The sequence below is a fragment of the Lepidochelys kempii genome, chromosome 10, assembly GCF_965140265.1.
Source record: "Lepidochelys kempii isolate rLepKem1 chromosome 10, rLepKem1.hap2, whole genome shotgun sequence".
NCBI classification, from domain to species: domain Eukaryota; kingdom Metazoa; phylum Chordata; order Testudines; family Cheloniidae; genus Lepidochelys; species Lepidochelys kempii.
In genome coordinates this window covers 8745651-8771207 of record NC_133265.1, presented here as the reverse complement: position 1 = coordinate 8771207, position 25557 = coordinate 8745651, and the positions used below count along the sequence as shown (strand labels likewise).

Below are 25557 nucleotides of genomic sequence, written 5' to 3'. Positions count from 1 at the left end.
ATCCCTGCTGGTGCTGGGGGCTCAAGCAGCCCCTGAGCCAGCACCAGCCATTGCAGAAGTCACGGAGGTCACAGAATCTGTGTCTTCCGTGACGAGACACGCAGCCTTAGTTATAAGGAACAACTTCAATGTGTCATGGGTGCAAAACATCCCTTAGGGTCAGGCCTGTAGGTTTGAAGCTTGTCTCAGAATTCTAAGCACCTTCTGCAAAACGAATCCAGGAGCCAGCCACACCCAGCATCCTACAGGATTTGAGCCCTTCTAAAATGGATTCCAAGGAGAGAGAATCATGCAGGCATGTCATTCTAGTCACCCAGCACTTACCTCTGTGAATCACCGACAGTTTACTGTGCAAATGCTCCAGTGCTCGTACTATCTAGAGATCAGGAGAGAGAGAACTTGTCAGACACACCGAACCTCACAGAGTAAGCCTTTCCCAGCAACACCGCCACCAGCTTCTAAACGAGTATGTGTTCGAACAGGTGGCGTGTGCCAGTAGCTTCAGGGCACCAGGGCCGGCAACGCGTGGTCTCTTTGCATTCACACACAAATGTCACCATGCTTAGGACCTGTGCAGCATGCCCCAGGGCCAAGCCCTGGGGCAGTGCAAGCTTCCAGAACCAAAGGTGGGGTCGGTAGGGGGATGGTACCGAAGGACACCACCCAGCATTCTCCAATCAAAAGCCAGCCACTCACAGACACAGCGATCTTCCCGAGGATATCCTCAGGGATCGTCTTCTTCTTTTCCAGCACCTTCTTATAGAATTTATCCAGAGAGGTGTCCATCAGCTCCATGCAGATCCACACATCGCCCTAATGAGGAGAGAAGCCGTTCACGAGGAAGAGGAGGAGGAGGAGGAATTTCCTTGCACAGAATCACCCTGAGATCAAATGAAGGTGGCAGTCCCTGCCCTTTTGATGCAGGAAAACCTGTACGCTGTTGCTGCAAGCATCAGCTCCTTCTGTATCCGAGCACCATGTTTGCCTGCGGCATGGGCGGGATGAAGACATATGGGCCAACGCTGCACTTAAGATACCGTTGCAAGTACTGTTTTAAGGCCTGCTGCAAAGTACAGTGATATGGCTGGAAAGATCCCCGTTGATGCAATGAGCTTTGAATCAGAGCCTTAGTACGGAGGTGGGACAGTGGAGGAGAGAGAGACTACTCCCCCTCCTCACCCAGGCTCCTTGGCACTTGGTGGATGTAATATGGTGGCCTAGGATCTACTCCTTCTGGAGAATTGACGGATCTGTGCCATGCTGGAGTCCAACCAGCCACTAACACAGCCCCTGCAGAATGGCCAGGAGAGGCTGGATACGGGGTTCTTCAAGAAACCATTTCACCCCTGTACCATAAGCAGGTTAAGAACCGAGCTGCCAGAGCACACCAGATCTAATACTGCCCCCTTACCTCTCGGAAGAGGGCTCCATAGAAGGTGACTGTATAGAAGCAGTCTACTGTCCTCATGGAGATATCCAAGTCCATCAGTAACCTCTTCTGCTCTTGAGTGTTCACGGTCGCTCGGATTCTCTGAGACAGAAAAAAGCCGTTAGCCAACAGTTATGCTCTTGGGCCCACACGTGACACCTCAGACCTCCCATTACGTGCTTGGAGCTTTAAAGGGCCCCATTGTTAGCCTAACCTTCACTAGGCCTCTCATCTTGCATCTGCAGTGCTGATGGACAGAATTTCACCCACCCCTTAGGTCATTTAGACACATAGGTCCCAGATTTCCAGGTAGTGTACTTGGGTACCACTGAGGGATCTCCGCTACCATTGGTGGACTCTGTGCCAGCCCCTGAAGCATGCCAGCCCCTGAACAGGCACTTAGATATACAAGTGGCCTACACAGCAGGTCCAGGTGACCGAGGGCATGAACTTCGAGGGCTGGGATGTCATGCACCGAGCATTGAAATGCTTCAGAGCGTCCTGTGCTGCAGGAGTAGCACTCCATTCCCTACAGGAAGGTGGGTTCTGCTCATGCTTTTCCACTCGCCTAGTCAGTGCCTCCCCAAATCCAGCCCCACCAATGGAGTGCTGGAGTCACACACGGAACTAGGCAGGGTCTCATTCACATCCAGGTACCCAAGGAGACGGGGGCTCAATCCAACAGCCAGAGGAGTCACTCAGGTTCTCTCCATAAACTCCAACGGGCGCTGGACTGGGTTTCTAGAGGAGCTGCTCCCTGCTCTCTCGAGCCTCACGCTCCACTGCGGGAGACCCCAGTGTGCTGTTCTCACCTTGACAGCCATGATGGTGCCACTCTGCGCATGCCGTACTTTCTCCACCACTCCATAGGCTCCACGGCCCAGCTCCGAAATGGTCACCAAGTCATCGGCTTCCACTTCAAAGTTCTGTAGGAGAGAGGACACATCACCATCTACACCAGCACCGACAGGAGATAGACGAAACATGACTAAGAGCGGAGGAGCTACAATCCCTCCCCTCGCTGCCACACGTGAAAATGGACACCAACCACAGAACCAAGCCTTGACCTGAAGCGTCCACCCCAGACATTCACTTTGACGAGACCGTAACACACTGGTTTAGTTCAGTCATGACTCCTGCTAGAGGTGGCCCACAGCACCCTAACAGCCTGCTGCCGATGCACAGCTAGTGAAGTTACTTCTTTGGCTCATGTGATAGACCTATAATTTTGGTCCCAGGTTTCGTCCCCACTGACCGCTGTGTCTGTAAGTAGGTCAGACGAACAACTTCATTTTGCTCGGGCAAGGGCAGAGGAGGCTAAGTAGCCCTCTTTTCATTTGTCCCACCCCAACTTTCCTACCGAATAAGAGGAGAAACACTGTGGAGCTTCCATTGGATATGCCCAACCATGCTGGAAACCCAGCACCATCCTGTTTAGTCCTGTTCCGTACCCATTGTCACTGCACAGAAGATGCTACCATGCAAAGGGAAGACTTGCTTAGGGCCAACAGCATCCAGTGGGCTGAAATGAAGTCTGAATTCAGGGCATCAGAGAGCCTTCTCCTACCAAACCCCTGTGAAGTTGGCTCCGTCCAAAGTTATTGAAACATATCCACATTTGACAATCTCCCAGCATAAATCCAGTCACACTAGGTGCTAGCTGCAATCCATGAAGTGGTGGCATAGACTGGGCTTTTGCGTGCACTGGCTGGGACACACTTCACCTAAAGCATTTCCTCACAGTTTAGACAGCATAGACTGGGCCAGCACTCCACGCTAGACAAGGACTAACCAGACTGTGTCTGCGATGTTACAATATTAACATGAGAGACTCAGGCGCCATTGCAAGCAGACGTGGCTGGGCGAGTGGCACATAACTTGCTACACAACGTACGCTAAAGACTGCAACCACACCGCGCGCTGCTAGGTTACTGCCTTTGTAAAGTGATTTAAACAGGGCAGCGAGCTGGGCTCAGTGAGCCATCACCTTCCCTGCCTCAGCACCTCCACCAAGCGCTTCCGCACCGTGGTCTCACTAAGTGGCTTTGCTCAAGCATGTGAAATCAGTTAAATACACACTGGTGCCACCCAGCCACCTCAGGTGAACTCCGCAGCCGCCCCGAGGCGGGGAGACACATACCAAGACATATGCTGGCTGTTACAGAAGCCCGGATACTGTATATTTTCCCAGCCCGTGTCGGAGATAACGGCTAAGACGGGAAAGCAGGTTCCTTGCTGCCTTCCTCCCCAGGACCTGTTTGAAGCCCAATGCCCCACGACCACTTGGCAGTCAGAGCCCAGCCACGGCAAACTGCCATTGCAGGAGGCAGCTAACGCTGTCGGTTTCTCCCCCCCGACACACACGCTTCTCCGTATCAGAATTACTGGTACAAGGATGTGTCTATAGTGGCTGCAGGGGCAGCAAACCTGAGCTGAACGCCGGGCCCGCTCTATCCTGCACCACCTTGCGTTCCACAGGAAATTCTGGGAAGCCATAGGTCAACTTTGGGTGCAGCTGTGACCTGAGCGTGACCGCCAGCAATCCTGGGAACTACGGAGCTCTATAAGCCTGCCCCATCCCCTGCTCCATTCTGCTTTGCAAACTTTTCAGACTCCAGCCAAGCAGCAAATGTGTTGCTACAGAAACGCAATCAATAGACCTTTAGGGACCCTTATCAACGGGCATGCGCATTGCAGCTATCCAAGAGATCTTCCACTTTCTGCCGCTTTAAACTGACATGTACCCAAGGACGCAGAAGGAATTTCATTCAGTACTGATCATGGACCTTCATTTTTCTAGTTGGGTGAACCGATGTGAGAGAGAAAATGTTGACTCTCCGGACTTAAGACTTGCAGACGTTCCTTGTTTTAAAGGAACAATGCATTGTTATCGGCGTATAACCCCATATATTCAAGGCAAATGGGGAAAAGGGGCTTCTGCCTTATTTACACTTCTTAGGAAGAAAGGCCTGAAAGTTGACTCTTCCCTCACCTCCCCAAAAAAACATTAATAGTCATCTTGTTGTTGATACCTAAGGTTGCAATTGCTTGTCTACCCTAGGAGACTCTGGACAGCTGGAGAACTAGCAAGATGGTCAGGAATCAAAAGAAGATTGGAGATGGATAACAAGAGTACACAGTTATAATAATATGGATTAAAAAACCCTGAGATCTAGAAGGATCCAAACAGGTTTCAGGGCATAAACCAACCTCTAACTAATTGGGGTTAGGGGCAGACTTCCCTGGGGGCAGGTTATCCCACCACTGCCTCCTGCACCTTCCTCTGAAACTACTGCTACTAGCTATTGTTGGATCCAAATTCCTGGACCAGATGGTCTGATCCAGTCTAGCAATTCCTGTAATGTCCCTCATACCAATGAAGTGAAAGCTGGTTAATCAAGGAAGCGATTTTAATTGAGAGTGTTTAGCTTTGTTGCATTTAACACCTAAAATAAAGCAACAACTCCACTCATCCCTTCTATCCTAGGCTGGGATAGCTTTCCGCACATCTGAGAGTCACTCAACAGAGCTTCCTTCAAAGAGATGAAGACTAGACTTGACATTCCTGATATTTCTAAGGGTTGAGATCTTTTTTTAAACACACACACCTTTCCAGCCATCTTTATAAATAGTGAGGAGCAGAAAGGGTTGACACCCCCTTCTGCTCTTTGCATCAACAAGTTTGTTACATTATGGCTCTTGCTACAAGGCAAAGGAGAATTTAAATAGGGGAACATAGCTGGTGAAGTAGGACACTTGCATGGCTGCTGGCGATGGCAGAGTACTGTCTTCACCCACTCCAGGGCTCTCCTACTTTCCATCTAGATATTATATGGCCATCATCCCCCGGTACCGGTGCACCTCAAAACTGTGAATGGATTTTATCCTTGTAATGCCCCATTTAACAGACAGGGAACGGAAAGACCCAGGGTAGACTAAGTGACTTGCCCAAGGTCACACAGGGAGCTTGTGCCCATACTGATCCCCAGTCTCTTGAGCCCAACCCACAGCTCCATCCGCTAGATTATCCTTCCTCTCCTATGTAATCATGAGCTACTCTCTCAAGATTTATTTGCACACCCATTCAGAGTAACAAAGACCAATCGGTTCCTTGCCCCGCGAATTGTGCGAGGAAGCTGCAAGCACTCCGCCCAGCGAGCAGCAGCCCTCCCTTTGCGCGACAAGATTGGAATGGCCCCTCGTTTTGCTTTGGTCTTCAGGAAATCAACTATTTACACAGGAGTCAAAGCTAAGCTGTGAGGAAGGGCGGGTAAGGTACGACATTTGTTGCACAAGGGGGACTCTGCTCCAGAAACAACGCCCGCAGGTTACACCCAGAGCGGAGGGGGAACAGGGCTGTGTGCTGAAGACAGGCGGCCAGTGCACATCTGGGCCTAAAGAGCCCTCTCTGCATAGCCACTGGGCCATGTAATGGTCAAAAGGAGAACTCTGCCACATGGTGCCTTTTAACTCTCAACACCGTCCACTAAAGCCAGATGACTCTGGTCCCCATATGGTCCAGGAAGCAGGGGAGTTCCATGCCTGAGCTCAGCCGTAAGGCATGTACTGCCCAGCACAGGAAGACGCCAGCCGCTTCCCCTGCAATACAGCACATCCTGGGAGGAGCTGGCTAGGGCAGGGGGCAGGTCAGCAAGCAGAGTTAGGCTGACCGGAGACCCATGCAAAATCACTACCCAAGGGGGCTGCCTCCCGTCGGTGCCAGCGGATGAAGCGTGCAGCAGCAGGCTCCCAGCTCCCAAGAGGGCATCTGTGCTGCTTCCAGAGCAGCCATTCAGTGAGCGCTCCAGTTTAGTCTTTTATTCGGGCGTTTGCACGAACCACTTCCAAAAGCCAGCGACTCCTTCCCCCCAGCATTAAGAGCCGATGGAGTTCCCAGCACAGCGTTCTGCCAGGATCATCCTCCCCGCTGCTTGCCAGGGTCTGAGTTCCCACCCGCCAGGGTGCAGGGGGACTAATCCCCTCCTCGCTGCTGTGCCAATGCCCGGCAGGGCTGGTTTAGGGTTAGCGCAGGGGCCAGGGTACACATATTTATGGGTTGCGCAGACACAGTGGACTACGGCTGAGATTTTCAGCCACAACTGCAGGTGCCTCAATGCTCCCTCCCTGCCCCATGCTGCTCCAGTCTGATGGGCAGGCAGCACAAACTCCAGGTCCTAGGGAGCCAAAGCAAGACTCCTGCACGCAAAGGGGAAGTCAAGGGCCTGTAGAGACGCTCATACCACAGCACAGCAGCCTGAGGGGAAAGAGGCCGCATGCACCTGCTGGGGCAGGTGGGGGACATTTCTGGCCAGCCAGTTCTGTCACTTGTTTAATTAAAATGAGGTGGGCAAGAGGCCTGTATGCTGCACGCTCAGCAGCATCTAGTCTCTCTCAAGGTAGGGAGGCAGCTTGTGGCTCTGCACTGGGACTGCTTGGAGAGCCACAGGGCAAGGGAACAGACCAGCAGGCAAAGAGTCCTTTCCCTGAGCTCCAGCCCCCTTAGAGCGCCACACTGCCAGGCTGCTACAAAGCGTCTCTCCCACCCCCGCCCCCTCCTCCCTCGAACTATTAACCTGCGCAGTACCCACCGGCCACTCAAACAAAGGCAACTGGGCCATTTTGTGGGAACGAGCGCAGGCTCCTCCCCCCCACACACACACAGAGGGCTGGAGATCCAGATCTTATCTGACTTGCCACCTGCCCAGGATGGAAGGTAAACAGTTAGTTATAGCTCTCCTCCAAGGCACTATTTTTAGCCCCACTGCAAACAGTCTGACCCAGCCCCAGCAGGGCCCGTAACCAGAGACTGAACGAGCAGAGACAACAGCTATTTCCAGCTGGTGTTTTCCATCAGAGCACGAGGCATCGCAGGGTAAATCCAAGGGAGGCACGGGAGGAAAGGCATGGCGTCACGGAAGGGTTATAGCACCGTGCAAGACCCAGGCATGGCTTCTCTTTAGAGACCTGCAACAAACAGCCCTGGAAATGAGCAACACAAGCGGGGCTGTGTTAGTGAGAGTGCATGGAGCTCACTCGGACGGACTGCAGCTCGGCACACTGGGAGGAAGGGTCCTTCACCTTCTGCCCTTTAGCTGCACAGCGCTTCGCACAGCCGGGTAAGCTCATTCCCTCACACATGGCTTCAGTGCAGTCCACTGGCAATGTGATCAGGCAGGCATTGAAGCAAGCCACGTGACTGCCACATTGCCCTGTAGCCACAGAGGAGATAAAGGCCCTGCTACTACTGCCGGGGAGGGAGATTTCTGCTTGCTCAAGCAGCAGCCCAGGCTTGCGGTGTGGGGGCCAAGAGATCAGGGTTGTAATCCCAGCCCTGCAGGTGGGGGATTGTGTCTGGTCTCTGCAGCACGTGGATTTGTTCTAGAAGCACAATAGCTTTGCACACCCACCACAAGACTTTCTATCCTGCAGCATCCCAAAGTGATCTAACCAAGGGAGGCCAGGTCTACACGACAAACTTTGGTCGACACAAGTGACATCGGCATTCAGCCACCGCAGCTGGTAAATCGCTTGCGTCAATACAAAGCACAATGTCTCCTGGGAAATTTTTGCAACATGTTGTGTGATAAAAATGACTCACCCAGGGATCTTTGGAAGCTAAGGGTCAAGTTCCCAGCATGCAAATTTCTCCATCCCATAATGCTATCCATAGCCCATTAATTTTCATGTCTTTTTTTTTTTTTTTTTTTTAAGTCCCTCAAACCCACATGGCTCATTTCGCTGTCCGCCATCTGGGATAGAAGCAGGGAACCCGCAGAGCCCTGCTCTATTCACATGAGCATTGCTGGACTGGTGGCCTAAAGGAGACAGACTGGGGCTCAGAAGACCCAGTTCTGCCACAGATTTTCTGTGCGACCTTGAACAAGTCTCTTGTCTTCTCGGTCCCTCAGCATCTCCATGTAGAAAACAGAGACAATGCTGCCCTACCTCACAGGGTGCATTTTGAGACCCTGACACAGAAGGTGCCAGAGACCTATTCACTACACAGCCCTGGTAATGGCCCCCACCTCTGAGGTGGAGCGTGTCACTAGGCTGATAGTGGATGCACAGGACAGTGAGATGGGGGGAGGTATTTTGGGCAAGCCTCCGTCTCTTACAATAAGGGACCAGGGGATTCCCTCACGTCCATGCATAGAAGAAGAGAGCCTCTCTTCTTAAAGGTGCCATCTTGATGAGCCCCCACAGGTGGTGCACTGCAAGGAATGCAGCAGGCTGTCTGTCTCTGAAGAACAATGGGTTTTGTCAGTCTGGACTCGATTCCAGCCAACACGGCAGAAGAGCATAGGTTTTGCAGTCCTGGAGCACAGATCCTCACCCACCTCCCACTGGAATCACTGCTGGTCTTCTTCCTTTCTGTACTGCAGGGCCCACCCAGGAAGCCAAGGACTCTGAGCTGCATCATCCCATTGCTCACTCTCTCTGGCACCTACCATGAACTGGGTGGAGTTCTCTGGCCTGTGCCATGCAGGGGGTCAGGCTGGTAGATCGGAATGGTCCCTTCTGGCCTTAATAGATTAACTGTTAAGCAGAACTGGTGACAGTGTTTCAAATTTCACCAATTCCTCACCCCATCTCCACCCGCTCTACCATTTGGCCATTCATCTTTTAGACCCTGGTGCAGATACTCATCACTGAATGTGGGGAAGGTTTTGTGGACGGAAATATCAACCCATTGTAGTAACCCCACTGCAGGCAGCAGGAGTGCAGGTTCCCACCAGGTTGAGCTCAGCGTGCTTTGAAATTTAAGACTGCTTTTGTAGACATTTGACAATTCGTGAGACAGACAGACAAGAGGGGTCTGACGCACGTATGGGGGTGGCGAAGTACAAGCAAGGACCAGAAGAAGGAAAAACCATTGAAACATACTTTGTCTCCAATCGTAATGAAGGTTCTGGAGTCCAAGTTCCTTGGTGGCCTGCACGGAAAAAAGAGAAGTTAGCAAGGAGATCAGTGACTGTGCACTATCTCACAGCAGGTCTCAAACCCATGAAGCACTTGCATTGCCCACACCCCCTGTCCTTAGGGTCCCATTTACAAATACAGGCCTCTATCCTGCCAGCACTGGAGTACATACATAGCCTTCCTCACACACGGAGCCTCTGCTGCCTACTCGCATGATTCAAGCGATGCATGTGCTCCAGTGTTTGTTGGATCCGGGCCATAGTCAACCCGAAGGAGTCAAATACATCCACGCAATGGGCCAGTGGAGATTCTCTCACTTCAGGAGATCAGCCAGAGACACCGATTTATGACATTCAATGATTTCATGGTGGACTAGCCCAGCCAGTCACATCATGACATCCACCGTCAACACAACACGACTGCCAAGTAGCATGAAAAACCCAGCTATAGAAGACAAAAGTTATTTCCTAGATGCGGCATTTTGTCTACTTAAGGGCCTGTCTCACTCACCTCTGACACGCAAGTAGGCCTAACATTTTAGTGGCATTCTGCTGCAATGAACACTATCTGGCTGATTTCTTTTTTTTTTTTTTTTTTAAAGACAGTTCCTTACCTGTTACTATCTACCACTTTCAATTATCGTTAAAATAGATTTTAAAACCTAGGTTTACTTTCCATTGCTCACACATGGTTACTTCCCCCCCTCGCTCCCACACCTACTTAGCTTGGAGAATAAGAACAGCCAGTTAGTTTACCCTCCAGGTTCTCGTGTGCTAGCATAACATTGCAATGTCTGCCTTCAAGGAATGGTTTCATTCCAAAGCAAAAGCTCTGCACTGCTCTCTAAGGTCATGCAAATATTTCTGTTACAATAGCTTAGGCCCCAAACCCAGGTTTTTCTGAGCTTCATGAAGTGTATCACATCCCCTTTACGAGGAGCCCTCCGGGAGGGAGGACAAGCACAGGCAGATAACTGTATGTTCACACATTAGGCTTTCCCCTTCGGAGACTTGCATTCAAATGTTGAAAGGAGCATAACTGAATGAGCCTGATGGTTCGCCAACTGGCGGCCTTTGCTAGGAGCAGCTTAGGAATAAACCAGGTGCGGTGCTGCAGGTCAGTACAGAGGGACAGGCAGGGCCTTGTACCAGTCTGCATGCTGCCAAACTCTGATCACTGCTGCGAATGGCTCTCCATCCCATGTGCAACAAGGAATGACTTCCACAGTAAACAGGAGAGAGACACATTCCAGTGAGCTGAGATACGAGTGGGCACTAAACACAAGCATCGGATTGTGGCAACTAAAAAACAAACAAGATATTCTGTGCCCTCCTTGTACCAAGGCATTAGAGTGTTAATGACTGAAAATAACACCGATGCAGCAAGATTCCAGTGGCCCGTTAAACAACATTTCCCAGCTCTGACACCCGCAGCTGGCTAACAGGTCACATGACGCTTCTAATCCTAACACACACAACACTGTAGAACACCAGTGAGATCAATGGCTTGCCGCGTGGATTGGTCAATGCCACCATGAGCCAGGTGCCTAGGCACTATTGCAATACAGAGAAAAAGGTTTAAAAATTAAGTTTACACTAAAAGAATAGAAATAAAAGAAAGCTGGATTTCTAAAATTGAAATGGAATATTCCTCTTGCTTTGACAAATCTTTAAATCTTTAGCCTAAAATCTCAAGGCAGACTTGCAGGAGCATGGGAAGTCAGCATTCAGCAGCAGCGACTTACGTTGGGTTCACGACAGGTTGCTTGATGGGGACACATGTTATTTTCAGATCCCGTTTTTTCTTGCCTTTCACTGAAAGAGAGAAGACACATCTGACAGCTACAGACACGTTTGCTCATTTTTCCTCCCCCACCCTCAAAGCATCTTCCTACCCTGCACAAAAAGACTGGCTACAGATAAGTTACCAAAAAGAAAAGGAGTACTTGTGGCACCTTAGAGACTAACAAATTTATCTGAGCATAAGCTTTCGTGAGCTACAGCTCACTGAATTTGTCCGATGAAGTGAGCTGTAGCTCACGAAAGCTAACCAATTTATTTGAGCATAAGCTTTCGTGAGCTACAGCTCACTTCATCGGACAAATTCAGTGAGCTGTAGCTCACGAAAGCTTATGCTCAGATAAATTTGTTAGTCTCTAAGGTGCCACAAGTCCTCCTTTTCTTTTTGCGAAAACAGACTAATATGGCTGCTTCTCTGAAACCTGAGATAAGTTACCGTCCAGTTCCACAGCCACTTGAACCCCAGGGCTGGCTGGTTGCTTTCCACTATAGCTGGATCCAAGCAGAATCCAGCTATAGTGGAAAGCAACTCGGGGGTTCAGAAATGGTTCGAAGCCAGATATCAGAGCCCAGTCTTAACCTCTCTGTCCCAAATCGTTCGGTCCCTAAGGGAAACCTATCTACCTTGGGCTTCTCCACAGCTGCTCCTTAGTCTAATCTTTTGTTCCTCCTCTCCCGAATTGCTCTGGTGGTTTCCTCCTCCTACCTCTCGAGGACAGTCTATGTCACAGTAGAACGTAGCCAGCAAGAGACGCTGAAGAGCAAATTGGCAGGGAATGCTCTCTTCATGACTGTCCCATTACATACAAGCCTATGGAACAGGGCAACTCCAGCACAACTGGGCTTGGAAGGGCTTTAAAAACAGACAAGTGGTGCAAGGAATCAGATGCACCAGCCTTTCATTTCTGGGGAGACCAGAGGCCTGATTCTCTTCTGCCTTGCACCTTGTCATCAAAGTGGGTCAAGTGCTACCAGCTGTAAGTGATAACAGGGCAGGGGAGGATCAAGCCCTTGCCTTTAAATTTTGTGTCAGTCACAAGTGAAAACAGGCTGTGGGTCTCATCGCAGCCATTAACGGACATTTGTCCACATCACAGAAGCCCAGGCTAGAACACCACTGTCCAAGGACAGCAGGACAAAGAGGGGCATGGCAAAGCACGTTGGCTGAACTGTGCACGATCACACCGCTCTTACTCCCCTGATACACTTTTAATTACACAGATCAGCTTAAATAAATCATTTTGCTGGGCACCTACCTGGCTTGGATGGCTCTAAAGATCCTCTGGAATCTTAAAAAAAAAAAAAAGAAAAGAAAAGAAAAGAAAGATTAGATCTGTTTTGATGGAGTTAGACCAAGTTTGGTACAAATCAAGCCTCTATGCTATTGGGTAACACAAAATTCGTTCCAGCACCCAACACACATCTGAAAAGGAAAGGGGCCCTGTTTGCATTTTCCACAAAGGTAGGAGATGCTCACAAAATGGAGCTGAAGCAGAACTGGAGAGACTATCCTGCAATGAAGTTGTTCCATCAAATTCGGCAGAATGCATTAGGCATGGAAGCTTCAGCCTACAGCGGAGACTCTGCAAAAGATCATGTTCACTAAGCCGAGCTCTCCTCTTATTTTATGCGTCAACTGTGCTGGGTTGATAGGAGATCTTTTGGCCACATGAGGTCGCCGCACCATTAATGTTACATGACAGAAGCCCAGGCCACCAGATCTTAAAAGATTCACTCAGCACAAGAATATCGCTGATTTCACCCGGAAGGAGCTAGTAGGCAGCTGTGGAGAGGTTTAAAAACCGCGTTTTACAGACACCAACCTACTTCAGCATTATGAACGTACCAAAAGGAAGACTGCAGTTTGCTGCCAACCGCTCTGTTAGCGCATTGACCTAGAAGACACCTGAAGAGAGGGGTGTTCTAGTGATCTGGTCGCAGGAACTCTCCAGTTCTACTGGCAGCTAAGTGCCCTTGAGCAAGTCACAACCTCCCTATGAAGTGGGAATGGTACCAACCCACCTGCCTCATGGGGGCCTAGTCAAAGTGTGACCACGTCTCTGAACACAGCAGAGGGGGAGCAGAGCTTACTTTAGATTGATATCTCAGAGTGGAGACAACAGGACATCAGTGCTGAGTGGTAGGAAAGCTGCTGTGCATACAGGAGAGGAGAATTCCTGCAGTAGCATTAACAGACCCAGAGAGGCAGCAATTGCCACAGCCCTCTGCATCCTGATCAGACAGATGAGACGTACAAAATGTTCCCAACACAAACCGTTGCTGTGCATGTCGCCAGCCGGCACCAGATGCCCCTGACAATAAGAACTCCTGAAATACACTTCTCCTCTTCCCCTCCTCCAGCAAACCACAGCCTTGCTAATGGCTCAGAACATGGAAGGGGGGGGCAGCGTGGAAAAAGCAGATCTGAAGGCTTCTGCTAGGCTGCTGCAGAGGAGGCCGTGCTGGATTCCAGCCCCTGGCACCCTAGTCAAAGCTTAACAATGCCACCTGCTTTCATACCATGCTGTACGATGGGTCGGACCAAAGGCCAGGAGGGAAACTTTATGCAGACCACCAGATCAGAGCTGCCACTGGATATCAGAGGCCCTTCCTCCACCACCCACTGCCTTTCATCTCCCCTGCTCCAGAGTTCAATTGAGCAGCAGCCTCCTTATGTCACAGGCAATCCCTGTGATCTGGCGAACGTACACAACAGCGCTGAGCTAGAGCGCTGGGCAAGCCATCCATCTTTGGTCACCCAATGGCCGACTGCCCTATGGCCCTCTGGCTGCCAGCGTTCACCACAGGAAGATTCACTGGCAGCAGCTACACCAGGAGTTGCCCCATAGGGCATGCTCGGTTAACGACCATTGGTTCTACCCCGTGCAATGGAGAGGTCAAGGCTCCCCCAGGGGTGTTCTCTACCTCTGTCCAGGCCCTAAAGAGACCTGGTGGAGACCCTCTTTGGAGACTGTCATTTCTGCTCCTAGACCAACCAGGGCACTGCTGTGCAAGACAACCCCCTTCCTTTTCCCCACGCCCAGTACCAAAGTACACTGCACCAGCAGCCCATCCTGTCCCACAGAGGGAGGTGGGCTCAATCAGTAGCCCCTTATTATTAGCCTCGCCTTCCCCATCATGCACCAACAAAACCAGCCTGGTAGCTCCCATATTTATTCCCATTGTGCAGTTGCAACCCTTGAGATAAGGAAAAGGAACCTAACTTGCGTCACAACAAAATCGCTGCCACCTTAGCCAACAAGAGTCCTACACTCCCGGGGGAGGGGGGTGCAAGCTCGCTGACTAGCCTCAGCAGCAAGTGGCCAGCTCCTAACTGAGCAAGCTCTGCTGAGAGTCTGCTTTCTGTTTAGTGAGCTGTCAACACCGCAGCAGTCACAGTTTCAGGTTTGCTAGCATGCAGCTTTTCCTCCTGGAGCCCAGATGGGTGAGAGAAGCTATAAATAACCCTGGGAGATTTACACTCTGATGATACTTCTCTGAATACTTTCTTGAGTACCACAGGAGCAAACACGAAACAAAGAACAAATCCATTCACCAGCTCTGAAATTCCCCACCCCCAGAAGTCACGTGTTTCCAGGTACCGAGAGCTCACCTCAGAGCCACAAATTGGAGCCCGCTGACGCCAGCTCAGATCACCTCTCTGCTCTGCCCAATTCACCTGCAGCAGCACGCACCAAGACTCACTGGCTTCTCCTGCACTTCATTTTGGCCCTGAATCAGCAAAACTCTTTAGCACACATTTGACTTGCTATTTAGCACTTAAGCCCATTTGGAAAAATCCCACCCTAAGTGACTTGGGAGTACAAATCCCATTTACTTGCAGGGGGCGAATTCCCTTTCAGTGGGCCAAAAGTCAACAAGTCTGGAAAATCCCATCCACATACTTCAGTTCCATCAAAACAAAGGGATTTCAGTGCTTTGCTCAGTCAGGGCCTTTGAAGAGAACTCTTCCTCCTGCCCAAACCCCCCCCCCCCCCCGGCCCCAACCACAGAATGCAACCTTGCCCAAAAGGAGAGCCCTTTGCTCCCACACTTCCTGCAGTGTGCATTCACCCATTCCAGTGCACTGATAAAAGCCGTGAAAGCCTCTTAGGGCTAATTCAGATGGAGTGAAATTCCAGGTCTCAAATTGCCACCCTGCTATGCAGTGTACACGGCCCAGCTCCCCACTCAGCTGCCACTCAGAGAAGCAGTTCTGTGGGAGTGGACGTGTCATTCTAGGAGGGTCCTGTTGCATTTGTACATGGGACCTGCCACCTTTTAGATCCAGTATGAGTCCCGTGCTCTGGGGTGGCTTTATAAAAACACCAGCTTCCCTTTTTTTGTGCCTGCAAATGAGAACGAGTCAACATCTGCCTGCATGCCCCCCCTACCCCCATGAGATACCCACATGCCTGTGTGTGCACCTGAAAATCATTATGCCCATAAAACTGCATCTGTACTCGTTTGTGGGCACAAAAAGGGAGGCTGGTTTAAGGCCTCCATTGGGAGCCAGAGCTGAAGGTGGTTGTTAAAAAGCCTCCATCTCTGCTGGAAACGGAAATGAGCTGGATCTGGTTTAAAGGAAGCTATTTTGCTTAATCCTTCTGCTGCCCACTTAGCCACTATTGCCCTGAAGTTACCATAGGAACTACCAGCAGCGCATACAATGCTGCTTCTATGCTACAGGCTTCACTGATGCTTGCAGCACAGTGATAAGTGATGCATTCAGCTGGTGCCTAGGCAAGCTCCAGGTATCGTTCTGACTCGCTGCACACTCCCCTCTTGGCCCTGAACTTAGGGGTCAGTCCAGAGGTAGCTGGGGCCAAGTCAAACATCTCTGCGCTATGTTACTTAATAGATTGCGTGTCCGCAGAGAACAGTCCCCTTGCAACGGCAGAGAGGGAGGATGGTGTAGAAGAACTTAGGCGGTTAGCCTGGGATCGATACCCTGCTCTGCCACAGCCTTCCCGTGTTAAGTCACTTAGTCTCTCTGGGTACATCTACACTGCAGTTAGACACCCGCAGCTGGCCTGTGCCAGCCAACTCAGGCTAAGAGGCTCAGGCTAGGGGGTTACTTAACTGCAGAGTCGAGATTCAGACGCGGGCTGGAGCCCAGGGTTCTAGGACCCTGAGAGGTGGGAGGGTCCCACAGTTCAGGCTGCAGCCTGAGCTGGAATCTCTACTCTTCAAAAGCTCCATGAGTCCGAGTCAGCAGGCATGGGCCAGCTGCAGATGTGTAACTGTAAGTGCAGACATATCCCTCTGTGCCTCAGTTTCCTATCTGTACAGCGGAGATTACAGCACAGGGGTTTTGCAAGGACAAAACACACTGAAGACTGATGCACCTTGCAATATGGTCCATTGCGGGGGGGAAACCAGATATAGACTGAAAAGGCAGCTCTCAGGAATGGTTTCAGAGCTCCTGGTGAAAACCCAAATGTAAGCATCCCTGCCCCTCACTCTTCTAGAAGCCAAGCACAGGACCTGTCTCTACTGGTGAACACGGGGGCTGTGTTTCTTTTACACACTCCCCTGCCCCTTCTCCAAATGTAGCTCTCTGCTGCAGACCAGCAGTATAGCTGCACTACCTTGGTGTCGAACGGGGCATGCACAGGAATGACCTACTCCAGTAAGCAACTGAGGTAGTGTGACTCTCCCCCCTCCTCTAGGCACACCCTGAAGGCACTTCCTGGCTCAGATCTAAAAACCGGTGACTAAACCAAGGCATGGAGGAGAAACTATCAGGCTCCATACCCAACTCCCTTGCTCTGGCAATGCCGTTAACCTCGACCCAAAGTACCCTCAGCGCTCACCTACAGTCACACTGATGACCACGTGCACAGCTGCTCCAACACACCGCTCGCATGGGAGCCGGTGACCTGCCGCTGATCCCTGCGTTCTAGCTTGATCATTAGGGCTCTCCCCAGGAAGAGGAAAACAGCAACCCTCTAAGGGCTCTCTGTACTCTGGCAGCAGTCTCTTGCTCCAGAGGCATACACATATTCAAGCCCAACACTGCGCCAAGATCAGCCAGCACAGCTCCAAGCAGAGACCAACACTTCCACTACAGCAGGCTCTAGTGACCCCAGGGGTACCTGTCACAGCAGAGCTGTGTCATTCTTCGTAAGCACAAGAATTGACTAGGTCAGTGCCAGACACTGGCAGGTGCACTGTGATTGCTCCTGGTAGGTAGGTGGTGGGTGCGCTGTGATTGCCTCCTGACAAGCAGACGGACACCCCATTTCAGGGGAAAGGAAGGGGTGGGGGAAAAGAGGACTTTTTAAAGAGAGTGGGATGAGAATTACAAAACCCTGCAACTCAAGACCTTCCATCCTGGCCAACTCCTGGCAAAGCATCCATTTCCAGCCCCAGCAGGTGGCTACATATGAGCTCTTAACCACATGTGTCATCTTGATTACCATCTCTCCCACACACTTGAATTCCAACAAGGTTTCCGTTAGAGCTAGAAACAAATGCTTCCTGCTGCCTGAAAACCCTGGACTCATCCCAGCTCCCCAGTGCATTGACCTCTAGCACGAGAAGCTTGAGAAACATGGGGTCAGATCCTCAGCTGCTGTAAACCCGAGTAGCCCCACAGTCTTCAGCATAGCTCCATTGATTTACGCCAGCCAAAGATCGGGCACATATGCTGCAAGGATCATGTCAGAATTCAAATGAGGCAAAGAGATGGTAATCGGAATGACATGATTTCAGGGATGCAGAGCTCAAAAGGCTTGTGAGCCTCATCTAACTCAGGCAACCCCTCAGAGCCATAGAAACAACACATGTCCATGAGAACATGAGAGCGGCCACACTGGGTCAGGCCAAAGGTCTACCTAGCCCAGAATCCTGTCTTCCGATAGTGGCCGATGCTAGGTGCCCCGGAGGGAATGAAAAGAACACGTGATCATTACGTGATCCATGCCCTTTCACCCACTCCCAGTCCAACAGCAAGTACTCAGCTGCCTTAGGGTACATTTACACTGGGAACAATAGTAAGGTATTCTCTTGCACCGGTGCAGCTCTCCTAATGTGATGCTAACAACAGAGGAAATGGTCAACACAGACACGAACAGGCACACTGACTACCGTGTCCTCTGAGTGGAGCCGCCATTGGTTGCACCAGTGTAGGGGAAAAGTTGGCAGGAATTCCTTGCGTAGGCAGGATTCCAGTCCCCAGCATGTCGCCACAGGCACACCTCTGCATCCTTCATGCTGAGAGAGGAACTATTTCCCTCCCTAGAGAAAGCCACCGACTGAATTTCTCCTGCCACAACCTTGATAAAGTTTAAAACCGCCAATTGCATTTCCTGGAGCTGTTTAATTCCACCTTGGTGTATGCATGTGTGTGGTACCTCTCCCTACTGGCTGACGTGGGTGGAAACTAGCAGGACAAATCTTAAGAACTGTAAATAAAGCTATTTGACTGAGCTGACCTTTGAAATGCAACCTCTGTTGCCTCATGGCCTCTGTACTCCCATGTGCCAGCCCCAGGTAAGGCACTGTGCAGAGGAAAGACAGCAGCGCTACAGAATCTACCATACAGGGGGAACAGGGACAAGAACTGGAGCATTAACAAGATAGTTGGCTTGAGGGCTCAGGAAAGGAAGTTAGCAACACCTCTCTAGAGGGTTTGATTTTGTATCCAGCACGTTCTGTTTGCCCCTGGACAGGACAGTCCGAGCACTGATTTGGGGATGAAGAAAGGCAAATGAAGGATGGGAAACCCAGTGTTTCATCCAAGCCACAGAAGAACAATAAATTTGTTAGTCTCTAAGGTGCCACAAGTCCTCCTTTTCTTTTTGCGGATACAGACTAACACGGCTGCTACTCTGAAACCAGTCAGATAATAGTCAGCTTTAAGGGCAAGATAAGAGATCAGGTGACAATCTCCTTAGATAAAGGCACAGCCAGCTGAAGCAAAGAGGGTTGTTGGCTCCTCCAGCAGAGAGCCATGGCAATATTTGCACCACTCTGCAGCCTGGAAAGAGCAATCAAAGTGGGGGGGCGGGGGGCATGCTAAGTGCAGTTACCCGCCCCACTGGGCAATTTTTCTGAGAAGCCGTCTTTGTAGAATTTTTGCAGAAGTTGAAAAAGCGCAACAAGTCAACCAGGAGGAGGAACAGGCAGTTCATAAAAAGCCCCTTATAGTCAGAGCCGCCCACAGACCAACAAAAAACAGTCACCTGTTAACCTCTGCTGAATCACAGCTCTGAACTGCAGCAGGTTCCCTGTTGGGCACTCAATTCTAGTGCAAAAGGACTTTTTGTGCAAAACAAACAAACAAACAGCCTGTTGTGTTTGGCAAATGCTTTTAAAAAAAACCAACAACACACGCTTAGCTGCAAACCCTGCAGATTTTTCCATACTCATGCCAGCCTGTACACCTACAGCTGGCATTTCAACCCAACGCCTGCAAGTCTCCAATATCTTTAAAACTAGCTAACTGTCCGGAAATACAGACCCCTCCGAGCAACGTTACAAAGCAAAACTGCACAGAATGAACTGACAGAAAGTTCCACCGCCCCTTTTACCATCTGAACTGCTCTTTAGAGCTTCCCGCCACGTGTTTTGGAAATTGCAACATATACCTTGTTTCTTGTCCATGGTTTCCCAGAAATGAAGAACAGAAACAGCACGCCTTGAAGCAGCTGGGGGGTGGGGGGAGAGAAGGGGGAGAGGTCTGCAGGATCCAGTGCACAGAGCTTGCTGCAAACAACACTCCTTATTATAAAAAAGCATGCATGGTCCAAAGTACTCAACAGCCCTTTTCGATGACCTCTCTTTCCTCCCCTCCACGCCCCGTGCACAAACTAGAAGCAATCAGATCGTTCTAAGTTTTCTAGCCTGAGTGTGCTGGAGGAAAGAGGAAAAGATAGTGAGATGGCAGAGTGCAGTGTTCCTTCACAGGCAGCTGCCGAAGTTGGCCAGTTTCAGCTCAGATTACACTTTGAAAGCTCAACAGTTGTAAAAGCTGTAGCAGTGAAATAGCACATGACGTCAAACAGGAAACTGGACCAGGGCCAATTATGGAGGCCATTGAAGTACAGGATTTTTAAAATGCATCCCATCAGGACACATTACTGGACAAAGTGGTCGTTAAACCCAAGCTGGATTTTAAAAGGCAGCTTTTACAGACACACCCCTTCCAACCAAATGTAGACGATTTTAGATCAAGGTCAATAATGAAACAGTTAAACATGACAGCTATGCAGACAGGCTAATTCGTTTTTTTATGTCCCCGCGCACAACCACGGGACACAATGCAAGAACAGCGGATCAGAATTCTATCCTGCTTTCCACAAAGCTGCAGGGCTCCGAAGCCACACAGCACGGCCCATTACTGAAATGGCGCGTGCTTCACTTGAAAGGAGGACTGGTCCCCGGCCCCAGTGAGCTTGCACTCTAAATAAAGCAAGATGCAAACAGTGAGAACTAATCAAAAGAAGAAAGAAAATGCAAGACAAGGACAAGGCTTATAAACATAAAGCTATGTGATTGCTTATGTCTCCACTTCGGTCTTCTTAAAGGGGCTTCATTGAATTCAAGACATACTGCAACAGAACCTGACAATGCACCAAACTTTTTTTTTTTTAAACCAAAAATTTTAAACCAGGATTGTGTCTTTTAACATATACACCGTTGTCCAACTATGAAATCTCTGTTCATGGAAAATACCTTGCCCTCCTAGTGGTTCACCTCACCTATCGGAGCTTTGCATGCCAGCTTGGAGTCCGGCCTGCACTGCAACCTGTGTCAGCAATAGAACAAAAAGAAAAGGAGTACTTGTGGCACCTTAGAGACTAACCAATTTATTTGAGCATGAGCTTAGAAGCTCCTTGGAGCAGGCAAGTGCCAGCTGCTGTAGGGAAGAAGTGCAACTGACTGCCATGACAATAACTCTGTGGTGGGGGAAAACAAAGGGCTTGTTTAAAGTTAATAAGATGAAGGTGCACCAAATCATGCAGTAGTTACATTGAAGAAAGCAGACATTGCTTTTGGTCCACGGGGGGTGTGCGCAGAGTGCAAAGGGAAGAAAGATGCTTGTATTTATTTATAGAGCAGGTGACATCCAAATTGCTGTGCGCTTCTGACAACTATTACCACAACAAATAATGCAAACATTGTTCCATTACAATGCCAGGATAACAGCCATTCCAGGATGACAGCCGTGGTGGCATCTCAGAAATAAAAATCACTGTACGGACTGTACTTGTAAATAAAGAGTTGGAGGCTGCAGGGGAAATCTCAATATTTTTGCACAAGTGTATGTAAAAAATAGGGGCCAAAGCATGTTTATTCTCTCCCATCCCTCAGATCAGGCCAACCAAAGCCAGTTTTGTACTTACTCTTTAGCTTCAAGCTTTGATAAGCACGTGCTTTTATTTGTTTCCATCACGAGTCAGCCTAGGAAAGATATTGCACCAAGTTCCTTCTTTACCTTAAGCTAATAATAGAAATACGCGCCTGCCTGATTCACTCATGAAATATTCACTAATTGTGTAGGCTATGCTGGACCACGGGCACTGGAAGGAAGAAAGGTCAGAGATGGAGATAACTGTACATACTTAACAAGGCTGCTCTAATTTTAAGTAGTGTTTATAACACGGCCCAGAAGGACCGTCGAGGATGCTTCGGGGGGGGGGGGGGGATTTACACCGCAGGCTATAGATTCAGGCTGAGGTTTTCAAAGTTTCTTAAAACAGGAACTGCCAAACTGGATGAGAACAGAGATCCATCTAATCCAGTTTCATCTTTGACATTGTTCAGCACTGGATGATTTAAGAGGAAGATGTGGGATAATCTGCCGCTCATACTTGATCTCATCCTGATCTTTAACATGGAGACTGACATAAGCTCCTGAAGCATGGGGTTTAGTATCCCTTCTCCAATTTTTAGCAATAACTAACAACTCTGGATGTTCTTGTTATCCATACAAACATCCCATTCATCTTTTAATCTTATTAAGTTCTTGGCCTCAACAACTTTCTGTGGCAATGACTTCCACCGTCTATTTACACTTGGTGTGAAAAAGCGTTTCCTTTGATCAGTTTTGAAGTTAACACTTTCAATTTCATGAATGTCCCCTTGTTTTTGTGTTATGAGACAATGAACAGAAATGCCGAATCCACCCGCTCATGTCTTATTCCCGAAGCTGAGAAAACTTCAACCTTAGTGGATGTGGGGAACTTGAGAAGAGTCTCGGTCAATGTTTTAGTTAGCGAGACAGATATTATTTACACAAACTCCCAGTCCAAAGGTTTGAATGCGCTGCAGACTCCCACACCACAAAGGATGCAAAGTAACTGGACGTTCATCATCCAACATTTAATACTGTGCAGTTAGACCAGAGGTGGGCAAACTACCACCCGCGGGACTGTCCTGTCTGGCCCTTGAGTTCCCAGCCAGGGAGGCTAGCCCCTAGGCCCTCCCCTGCTGGCTGTCCTCCCTCCCCCACAGACTCTGCTCACTGCGCCGCCAGTACTCGGGGGGGCGGGGGTGTTGGATAGGTGTGGGAGTCCTGGGGGGCCTGCCAGGGGGCAGGGGTGTGAATAGGGGTCGGGGCAGACAGGGGACAGGCAGCAGGGGGGATGGTTCTGGGCAGGGGGTCCTGGGAGGGGGCGGTCAGGGGACAAGGAGCAGGGAGGGTTGGATAGGTCAGAGGTTCTGAGGGGGCAGTCGGGGGCGGATAGGGGGTGGGGGCCAGGCTGTTTGGGGAGGCACAGCCTTCATACCGTTTCAGAACACCGATGTGGCCCTCTGGCCAAAAAGTTTGCCCACCTGAGTTAGACCCTTGAACAAAAGGCATTGTAAGTGTTTTACTAAAATTAATTTAGCCACATGACGTCCCCATGAGGTGGGTAAGTTATTTCGCCATTTTTCAGATGGGTAAACTGTGGCACGGGTGGGTTAAAAGGACTTGCCCAGCGGAGTCCATGGCAGAGCTGGGAATACAAAGCAGGGGTCCTGACTCAATCTGCTCTAACCAGAAGGCAACACTGCAGTCTTCTTGGCTTTCAGAGTCCATGCCATCTCCTGTACATCAGCAACCCTCAGTAAGTGGAAGAGCACACCCTAAACACAGCAGTGATCTAGAACAGCCCTCCCAACAAAGGCCTGTTCCATCACCCTTCCCCTCTAAACAGCTGCAGACAAATATGCTTTTGGAAATACTGAGTCAAGGTTAATACCTAATCAAGGATAACTGAAGACACGTATGGAAGATGCAAGGGCTTTTGAAAGAAATCAGAGAAAATAGTAATAGCTCGCCCCTTAAACACCAACAACTTTAGCATGGTAAGAAGGGTCCCTTTCCCACCTCTTAAATGTTTGGGAGGGGAAAGGATTAAGAGTCCCTTAAAATAAGAAACATAAGGCAATGCTACACAGATCTGCCAACAGGAGCTGTGCAAATAACCAGTATTTCAGGTCACTAAGCAAAAAGTTAAAAATAATTAGCTTGGAGTTGAACTAAACATTTATTTAAATCCAAAACATTTTTTTCGACTAATGGCCGGGGGGTTGGGGGGGAGAGAAGACTGTTTTGTCTTGGATTTTTTTTATTTTAAACAACTTTTTGTCTGGAATATTAATTGTTTTATTTAAAAAAGTAAAAAGCTTTGTTTCAGAAATGTCAAAGCTATGTCAAAATGTCCCGTTTTCAAATGGAATAATTTGGCCAATTTGACAGAGATTCATGAAATCTTTTGGTGGACCCAAATCTGCACTTTTTTGACCAAAAATTTCATCCAGTTTTATATCCAAACACAGGAATGTTCAGACTAAACTGACAGGGACTGTATTTTTGGTGTGTGGGTGTGTGTCCAGGGCCTAGCATAATGGAGTCTAAGATTGGAGCCGCTAGGTGCTAGCACGATAGAAGTAGGAATTGATTATCTAGGAGGCTGGGGCGGACAGAGGGTTAAACAGCCAAGCGGAGTTCAGCAAGAGAAGAAACCAGCACCATACAGACTCCTTAAACTCTTGATGGGATAAAGACCTTGCAATTAAAATACTAAAAGTTCCACTTGGGAAATTTCATGGTCACTTAGAGACTGCATAGCAGAAAATTCAGCTTCCATGTCTATATCAAGTTGGCTGCATTCAAGAACCCATAACTGCGCAGAAAGGTTTCATAGAAAGGACCATAATCCAGCCCCCCCAAAATTGCTCTAGTTATGGAAAGGGGGTTTGGTTTTAATCAAACCTCTTAACATTTCTCTATCCTACAATAAAAATCCAGTGTTCTAGCTTGATGAATTAACATTCCTCTTAGCAGACATTTCTGTGCCTCCCTACAGCCGAGTAACAGAGAGAACAGTCTATTCCCAGCCAGACAATCCCCAGTGTTACAAGATGCTGCACTGTGCTGGGCTTCTAACAGTCTACAGTAATATGCACTTAGTGCACTGACTAGGCAGCCACAGTTTCCTCTGTACGTATGCAACACTGACGCCCCCTAGGGTCTGAGAGCGCCCCATGCAAAGGAAATCCAACAATCAATGGGTCATACCTCAATCTCACAGCAAGGCCTGGGGATTCTGCTGTACATTAGTGTGGCGGACTAGAAGTTCTCCAGTAGCTCTATTTATATGCAGGCTTTCAAGTGAATCCAATATGAAAATACAGTCACCTCTGGGTTAGTTATTTGGATATTAAAATCTATGCTATGCCGTGCCCACATTCCCAGTTTTCAATACAACAGATCACTGTACTGACGATGTCTGACTGCAGTGCAGGGGCTGGAAGTCAGGGGAAACCTGGGGACTTTGGCAGATTTAGCTGGAGCTTTGGGGACCTGGACGCAGCACCGGATTTGTGGGAGCAGCACATTAGCGGCTGTTCCTGCTGAATGTGACCAACTGTAAAGTAGTTCACAATATTGACATTTAAATTGCCTGCTTTAAGTCTGAGTTAATCCCCCTAAGATGCATGGACCAGATAACACCTGTCTGAGCTACTGGTGTGGTCCATCTGACTTCCAGGAAGACACCACTGCACTGGTTACAGTCTCAGTGTCCAGGTTACCTGCACAACCACAAGCGTTGGGAAAAAAAAACGTGGTGGGTTTGTTTTTTAAATGCAAGCTGAGACTCTCAAGCACAGGGCTGGTTCTGCAGCTGCAGGACTATGGCCTACACAGGGCTGCAATCATACCACCAGGATCAGACCCAGAGCTGTGAGGAAGCTTCCCACTTATAATGGAGACCGGTCACCCCTCTAGGAGAAGGTGAAATGAGGAACCACTAGCTGGTGTTTGTACGATGCCTTAAATATGCAACATTGCTATATATGTGCTAAGAATTTGCAACAAGGGCTTATACGAAAGCTCAATAAGATGACTAGATGCATGGCAATGGCAGATAATGTCCCAGCTTGCATTTAAAAATGCACCAAGGCTCAAGG

At 49.4% G+C, this 25557-nt stretch overlaps 1 protein-coding gene across 3 annotated transcripts in view; it reads right to left on the bottom strand.

The window, feature by feature from the left end:
• The window catches only part of MAP2K3 (mitogen-activated protein kinase kinase 3), a 53721-nt gene that overhangs the window by 10772 nt on the left and 17392 nt on the right, over positions 1 to 25557 (bottom strand). For 2 of the 3 annotated variants that reach the window (XM_073361886.1, XM_073361884.1), the window contains exons 2-8: positions 12405 to 12437; positions 11094 to 11163; positions 9314 to 9362; positions 2242 to 2355; positions 1412 to 1531; positions 697 to 813; positions 325 to 376 (exon numbers count right to left, since the gene is read on the bottom strand). In XM_073361886.1, coding sequence (XP_073217987.1) covers positions 325 to 376; positions 697 to 813; positions 1412 to 1531; positions 2242 to 2355; positions 9314 to 9362; positions 11094 to 11163; positions 12405 to 12437 — 555 coding nt within the window. Of the gene's footprint in view, positions 1 to 324; positions 377 to 696; positions 814 to 1411; positions 1532 to 2241; positions 2356 to 9313; positions 9363 to 11093; positions 11164 to 12404; positions 12438 to 19742; positions 20029 to 25557 lie in introns of those variants that run through there. The other variant, XM_073361885.1, reaches the window with a different exon arrangement.